Below are 7,908 nucleotides of genomic sequence, written 5' to 3'. Positions count from 1 at the left end.
TCAGACGGTGAGGAGCACACACCTGGGGTTTAGGCCACCTGTCTGTGGTGTTTGTTACATGGCCAAGTTGACAAAGCAGAGCTGAACTCACCACAGAGTCAGACACAGCTCCTCCCTGGATGCCTGGTCGTCAGACACCCCAGGGTCCCCACCAGTGACCCCATTTTGTCCCCACCTCTGCCCCTTCCTAAGTGAAATCACACTGCTGTGTGTCCACTGCTTCTTTGCACACCACAGCGGGGGGCGGAGACCCTCCCCTATCCTGTGGGCCCTGGGCCTCCAGCCTCCGGCACCTGGTCCCCGACCGTGGGTGCGACAGCCAGTCCTTAGGACAGCCTCACGTGGCCCGGTGGCCGCGCAGGAGTCCCCTGCGCGGGCAGAGAAAGCAGCCCCAGCCCCCCGCACACGAGGGTCGGGGTGAGGACGGTGGGGGTGCTCACACACGTCAGGGCCCGTGAGCGGCATGTCAGCTTGGTCACAAGTGTATGCTGAGGGGTGGTGTGTGTGAGCCCGGGTCCGTGCTCTCGGGCTGTGGCGGTGAAGGAGCCTGCTCTCGGGGGGCCTGTGTTGGGGGGGGCCCCAAACAGCAGACAAGCGGGGAAGACCATGCAGGAGGACGGTGAGTGGATGGGAGCAGGCCCGGGGAGGCCGCCGCTCGCCCGCCGCACGCCCCCGTTCCCGCTGCCTCCTGCCCCCGGCCGTCACCCTCAGGAAGGATTTCCACCCTCAGCTGGTTTTCTGTTGTGCACATTGTGCAAGTTCATAAAGATTGTTCATTCTGATCTTACTCCTTCAGGGAGAAGTGGGGTGAAGTCTTGTCAGATGGCATTTTGCTGAGCGATGAAACCCCTCCGGCGGGGCATCTGTGGCCACGCCCACGTGGCATTGACGGACAGCTCGGTCCCAAGAGCCGTGAGGCAGAGGGGCTGGCCCGCCGGAGCCCTCCCACCCTGCTCGGGGGGCCGCACTGGCTCGGGTTCAAACCCCGGCTGCACTTACTGCCTAGGAGGGGAGTTGTGTGTGTGTGTGTGTGTGAGCCTGTGGGGGGGGGGCACGGGTGTGAGGACATGTATGAATATGACTGTGTGAGTGTGGCTGTGAGTGTGTGGAGGTGTGCTGCGTGTGAGTGTGCAGAGTGTGGGCATGAGAGCATGTGTGTGGGGGAGGAGTGGGTGTGAGAGCATGTATGAGTGTGATTGTGAGTGTGCAGAATGTGGGTGTGGATGTAACAGTGTGGATGAGCATTGGTATGAGAGCATGTGTGGAAGTCTGGTGTGTTGTGATGTGAGTGTGGGTATGAGAGCATGCGTGTCTGAGAGTGTGTGTGAGTGTGTGGAGTGTGGGCGTGAGAGCACATGTGAGTGTGGGCGTGTGTGTGTGAGCGACTGTGGGTATGGGAGCATGTGTGTGAGTGTGTGGAGTGTGAGCCTGGGTGTGGAAGAGTGTGTGTGTGTGTGTGTGTGTGTGTGTCCACCCTAATCGCCTGGCTTCTGCCAGCCTAAGGAGAGACTGGGTGTGTTTACACACGCGCAGCGGCACACGCACCTGACTAGCTTCCTTCCACGTTTATCTCTGTGTTCACTTTACCTGTTTTTCTTTCCGTCGCTGTGTTTTTGACCGTTTCGCTGCGTTCCAGTTTATTGGTAAACGCGCCTCATCCGGTTGCACTGTAGAAGCAGACGCTGCTCGCTGTCCCCAGGGTCCCGACCCCGCCCCAGGCCCCGAGACCGGACACTTGGGGCAGCCGCACGTGCCCCCCCCTTGTGCTCCTCTGTCCTTGAGGCTGTCCCTGCAGAGCCCTCGTCCACGGCAATGGCCCTCAGTTGACACTGCACCCCTGCAGCGCGTCACCCGGGCAACACCCCTGTGCCGGGCTGAGGCTTAGAGCTGCACGCGCTCCTTCTGACGGACGTCGCCCGGAGTCTGGGCGTTGCCCCTCGCAGCCCTGACATTGCTCTTTCGCTGGGTGTGAGGTTTAGAACCCCCGAGTGGGCACGTCCCACCGCTGGCACGCCCCGCGCTGACCGATGCCCGTGAACTGTGCCTCCGCAGGTGCAGACAGATGGCCCACGCCGCCGACCTGCCCCAGATCTCTGTGGTGTTCATCTTTGTCAACGAGGCCCTCTCCGTCATCCTGCGCTCCGTGCACAGCGTGGTCAACCGCACGCCCTCGCGGCTCCTCAAGGAGGTCATCCTGGTGGACGACAACAGTGACAGCGGTGAGCGGGGGCCTGTGCGTCCCGCTGACGGCATGTGGGACCCCCTCCCCCGGCTCCCGGGACCCCTGGCGCCTTCACGCATCCCTCCCACCTCTGCCTGCCCTTTCGTGCCCCCCCCCCCCCCCCGCCGTGGGGTGCCTCTCCTCTTCTGAGGACACCTGTTGTTACATTAGGGCCGCCCTAAATCCAGGAGGATTTTCTCTCAAGATCTACAAAGATCCTTTTTCCAAATAAGGTCCTGTTCCCAGGCTCTGGGTGGACTTGAACATGGGGGCTCCATTCCATCCCCGCAGTCGTCCGGGAAAGCCTGGCAGGCCGAGCTGAGCCACATGCTGGCCACATGCTGGCCACACCTCTCGCCTCTCGCTCGTGCAGAGCCGTGGCTCCAGCGAGGGTCGGCTGGGCCAGCAGGGCTGGTGCTCCCGGGCGCGGCCCCCCTCCGCCGCTCACACCCACCAGGCCTCGGGGGTCAGAGCCCCCGCCAGGGGTCCAGAGGGTCCCCAGCAGGAGCAAAGCGAGGAGCCTGGGCCCACCACGGGCACCCCCAGGCTGCGGGCCCCACGGACTCGTCATGGTGGCCTCTCCTCTGCTCTGTGGAGGAAGGGAAGTGGAGGACGTTTGGGGGCTGTGCCCCGGAGGTCTCCCGGGGCAGGAGGGGGCGGAGGCCATTGCCAGGAAGGACTGGCTGTCCTCCATTGGGGGTCCTGTAGAGCCAATGATGTGGGGGACAGACGTCTTCTGGGCCCAGCCGTGTGGGGGCCCCCGCCCAGCCGCCCGCAGGACCCCCCCTTTTCTCCTGACAGCACTCACCTGCTGCAGGTGCTTCTGCTTGTTCCTTCTGGGAGTTTCCTCAGGTCAACGCCTGTTTCTGTCTGTGCCTTCATCATGTGTTAACAATCTATTGATCTGAAGTTTTTATAAAATTAACCATCTGTACAGCAAGTGCACAGCTCGGGGGCAGGAAGCACGCCAGCACTCTTGTCAGCCGTCCCCCCATCCATCTCTGGAACATTCCGTCCTCCCACACCGGAGCCCTGTCCCCACTGCACACTGACCCCTCCACTGCCCCCTCGCCTGGCGCCCCCTCCCCGCCTCCGCCTCTGTGAATGCTGTGACTCTGGAGGCCTTGGAGCAGTGGGCTCGCACAGTGTTTGTCCTGTTCTGTCTGGCGCATTTCACTGCGCGTCCTGTCCTAGGGTTCATGCGTGTCGTAGCGGTGTCAGCATTTCCCTCCGGTCACAGCAGAACATTCCACGGTGTGGATGGACCATACTGTGCTCCTCCATCCGTCCGTCTGTGGACTCCTCCCTCTCGCAGCGGAGTGATTCAGTCCCATTTGGTTCTCTGTTTATTGTCCCCCTGCGGGAGTGCCAGCCACACGGGTGGGGGCTCGTGGCTCTGTGGCCTCCCAGCCCCTTGAGTTACCACCTGCCATGGCAGGCCCTCCTCAGCGGTGATGGAACGGCCTGGGGCACGCAGCAGCCCGGCCTGCCCACGCCGACCTGGGGTGAGCTCGGGGCCCGCCCAAGGTGCGGCTGCGCTGAGCCATCTCTGTGTCCCTGCAGTGGAGCTCAAGGCCAGTCTGGACCAGTACGTCAGCAGGAGGTACCCGGGCCTGGTGAAGATCGTCCGCAACAGCCGGCGGGAAGGCCTGATCCGGGCGCGGCTGCAGGGCTGGAAGGCGGCCACGGCCCCCGTGGTCGGCTTCTTTGACGCCCATGTGGAGTTCGGCATGGGCTGGTGAGAGCAGGGCACGGGGGGGGGGGGGGGGGGGGGGGGGGGGGGGGGGGGGGGGGGGGGGGGGGGGGGGGGGGGGGGGGGGGGGGGGGGGGGGGGGCGCTGGCTCTAGGGAGTCCCTGCAGGAGCCCGGAGGACGAGCCTGGGGGCCCCGGGCATGGGGGTCCAGCTCCCGGGGCTGGAAGGCATCCGTGGGGCACACGCCCCTGAGGCCTGTATCTGAGGACTGGTCCGCGCCCTCACCTTGCTCCCTGAGGGTTCGGACCGGCCCGCGGTGCCAGCGGGACCGCACAGAGCCAGCATGTTGGTGCGGGCCCAGGTCAGGGAACACGGCCGTGGGGCGCTTGCTGTGGGCACGTGCGGCTGCTGCTAGCTGCCCTGGCCAGTGTCTCACCCCTGTGGGACGCTCTCGTCCGCCATGCAGGGGCGAGGTGGGCCTCTAACCCAGATGCCTGCAGGAGACATGGCCAGGGAGCGGCAGGGTCAGGTGTGTAGGGGACGTGTGAGCCCCCCCAGAAGGCTGGGCTCTGGCCCTGGGCCCGTGCCTGCCCTGCAGGCGGGACGCCCAGCGCGGCCCCCATCGGCCGGCAGGACATGGGGTCATGTGGCCGAGGGTCTCCGGGCGGGACCCAGGGCGGGGCTCAGGGCTGCTCCTGCAAGCGGGGCGTGGAACCTGGGCCTCCCGACAGCTTCTCCAGCTCTGAGGCAGCAGCGACCCTGAAGAATGGCATCCCGCAAATTGTCCACAGCCAAGGGGGACCCAGGGCGGGCCAGAGCTCGCGGTCCCGAGGCACATAGCGCGCTGATGTCCTCACAGTGGGTGTCTTGGCCGACAGCGGGATGTGCTTCAGAGTTTTCTGGAAAGTGCCTGCTGTTTCCTTAACTTTTTGTCTGGCGGCTGGGCCCTACACAGATGAGCGAGGACCTTACGGAAGCTGGGAGAGGGGGAATGTTCTAGGTCAGGTAATAAGAATCAGGGCCAGAACCTGCCAACACGGTGTGGGCTGGGCAGGGAAGGCGAGGCACGCCTGTCTCCTGGTCCTCGGGAGCGGGCATGGGCGCATCCTCTGGCGGTGTCAGGAGCACACACGGGCACATCCTCGGGCGGTGATGGGGTGCGGGCATTGTTGCCGAGACTGTGAGAGGCCGGCAGGCAGCAGACTCCAGATCCTCCGCGTCGGATCAGTACTTGCTGGGAGGTGAGGGGACAGTTGACAGATGAGCATGTGCCAGTGACCCGGGGCTGCCAAAACAATGACCACAGCCCCAGCAGCTCAAAACAGCAGAAACTACTCTAAATTCTGGGACACGAGGTGTCATGCTGCAGGTGGTGAGGGTCTGTCCCTGTCACCCAGCCTCTGGCGGTCCTCAGACTCCGCGTGTGCCCCTGTTCTGTTTCATAGGAGGCCTGTCATTGGTTTTAAGGCCACCCATGTCATCCAGGGATGTGCTGTTCTGCAGACCCTTGGTTGGACCCGCAGCGGGTGGGTCTGTGGTGAACCTGGGCCGCTGAGCCGCGGGGACAAGTCAGCCCAGCGTGACCAGCTTGCCCATTTCAACAACAAGCAAAACTCAGGATTTTTTAAAAGTTTATTTTGCAAGCAGCTGAGGGGCAGAGAGAGGGGGGGAGAGAGTCCCAAGCAGGCTCTACACGGTCAGCACAGAGCCCAACGTGGGGCTCGAACTCCTGCACCAGGAGATGATGACCTGAGCCAAAATCCAGAGTCAGATGCTTTACGGGCTGAGCCACCCCGGCGCCCTGTAAAACTCATGGTTTTTATAGCAAGTCTCCCAATGCCTGTTTTTAAACCTGGCGAAGCCAACGTAAGGCCGGGGCTGGGATCCCGCGGGAGGGAAATGGAGGGTCGGCGGTGGGTGCGCGGATTGAGATGGCAGGTTGGACGTAGTCCCGAGTCTGTGCTGTTCCGCTGCACAAGCCCTGCAGTGCGTGGTCCCCGGGCCCCCAGCTGTCTAGGAGGGTCTCGAGTCCCGGGGTCTCAAGCCCATGCTTTTCCACCAGCAGGAGCCAGCTCCAGCAGTGGCTCGGGGTCCCGCAGGCAAGCGGAGCCTTCCTCCCCTCCCCCCAGGGCATCCCAGCTGCCCCAGGACTGCGCGTTTATGGCGAGGGTGGGTCCTCCCCCTGCACACGTTTGACAGAGATGTACGTCTCTTCTGCTGGACTTTGCCTCCTGGCCCCCATTTCTCTCTGCTCTGCTGTCCTCCTGCGACAGCCCTTCTCCTGTGATGTGTCATCACCTTCTACCGTTAATTACCGTTAATCATTTTTACCTCCACCTGGGGTGGTTCCACAGTGTGGTGCAGGTTGTGCACTGCACAACCATCCTCGGTGGCCGTTTCTCCCTCCGCTACATCGTGAGCTCCCTCAGCTCCCTCAGGCACTTGGAAGCCATTTGGGAGAGCCAGGAGTCTGTCACATCAGACGCAACCTTAAGCCAGTGTGACTTTAATTTCCACAACTGAAAACCCAGTCATTCACCTGCAAATAGTACCCCCCCCCACCACGGTCACCTCCACGCAGATCCTGCCTTGTTAGCAGACGTGACCTTTGCAGAGGGCTTGGCTTCTCTGAGGCACGTGGTTGACAGTAATTAATTAGACCTCCTTGCAGGTGAATACCAGGCTCTCGATCACAAGGGTGGGAAGGCCCTGTTGCACGTGACCAGGTGGGACCAGATGACCCACACTGGGCCCTCCCAGGGGCTCCAGCCCCGGCCCTCTGGCCACGAGGGGCCCACAACCACAGCTGGACTGCGGCTCAGAGGCTGGGCTCTGGTGGCGTCCCATCCTTGTGGGGACAGGTCACCTCCAAGGGCAAAGCCTGCTTCCCCCAGGATCCCTGCCCAGAGCCTGCAGCTCGTGCGGCTGCCTAGAGAGGTCGCCCAAGAGCCCCTGGTCCCCTTGCTCTCTGGGTTCACCGCCTATGCCGCCCCCGCCTTTCCTGTCCAGCCACCAGCCTGTTCCCCAGGCCTCATCCCAGGGCCTCAGTGCTGGCTGTGCCCTCACCCATCCCCCTACACTCACTGCCCCCTGCCTTCTGGGCATTGCCCAGGGCAACCTATGCAGACGCCCTATTTAAAACACAACTCCAGGTCACCCTTGCCTTGCTGTCCTTCCCGCATGATACCTGTCACTTTCTAACATATATTTCCTTCTATGTTAATGCCTGGCCCCCAACTTCGTCAGGGCTGCCACATACTGTTGTATAGGTTGCATACTGCACTAAAGAACCTGATAACCACTCTCATCCCCTCCAACGCAGGCTCCCTGAGGAGCTTTGGTTTTAAGCTAATGAACGTATTCCTTGGTTAACACGGTGCGGCCCTTACTCGGTCCTCCAGTTAATGTGTGTGAGGGCAGGGGGCGGGGCTCCGTGGAGAGGGTGACTGGGCTGTGAGGCCGGCCAGTGGCAGAGCCAGCTGCCCTTCAGGGGTGTCACACCCTGGGCACTTAGTGTCAGTGGTTGGCTGTGGAGGGCCCAGGAAGGGGAGGGCGGGGCCCCAGGCTGGACAGGTCTACGGCCCGACAATCCCCAGGCTCCTGCTCAGCGGGCGGGCGGTCACCTGACGTCCCCCTGCCTGTGGGCCCCCGCGCCGTCCTCACAGGCGTGTGCCTCCCTGCAGGGCGGAGCCCGCGCTCGCCCGGATCCAGGAGGACCGCAGGCGCATCGTGCTGCCGGCCATCGACAACATCAAGTACGACACGTTCGAGGTGCAGCAGTACGCCAGCGCGGCCCACGGCTACAACTGGGGCCTCTGGTGCATGTACATCATCCCCCCGCAGGACTGGCTGGACCGTGGCGACGAGGCGGCGCCCATCCGGTGAGCCAGGGCCTGGCCATGGGGCACGGAAGCCACTGGGGGGATGCGGGGGCTGCTGGGGGGGTGCAGGGGCCGGTGGGGGGCGTAGGGAATGGCAGGGGGGTGCAGGGGCC

At 63.5% G+C, this 7,908-nt stretch overlaps 1 protein-coding gene across 3 annotated transcripts in view; it reads left to right on the top strand.

Moving 5' to 3' along the window:
- Nucleotides 1–7,908, top strand: part of GALNT9 (polypeptide N-acetylgalactosaminyltransferase 9) — a 66,048-nt gene that overhangs the window by 37,234 nt on the left and 20,906 nt on the right. For all 3 annotated transcript variants that reach the window (XM_029921286.1, XM_029921284.1, XM_029921285.1), the window contains exons 3-5: nt 2,053–2,219; nt 3,785–3,959; nt 7,598–7,795. In XM_029921286.1, coding sequence (XP_029777146.1) covers nt 2,053–2,219; nt 3,785–3,959; nt 7,598–7,795 — 540 coding nt within the window. The remainder of the gene's footprint in view (nt 1–2,052; nt 2,220–3,784; nt 3,960–7,597; nt 7,796–7,908) is intronic.

The sequence above is a fragment of the Suricata suricatta genome, chromosome 14 (assembly GCF_006229205.1).
Source record: "Suricata suricatta isolate VVHF042 chromosome 14, meerkat_22Aug2017_6uvM2_HiC, whole genome shotgun sequence".
NCBI classification, from domain to species: Eukaryota; Metazoa; Chordata; class Mammalia; order Carnivora; family Herpestidae; genus Suricata; species Suricata suricatta.
Note: the sequence above shows the minus strand (reverse complement) of the source record. Positions and strands in the feature narration are given on the sequence as shown.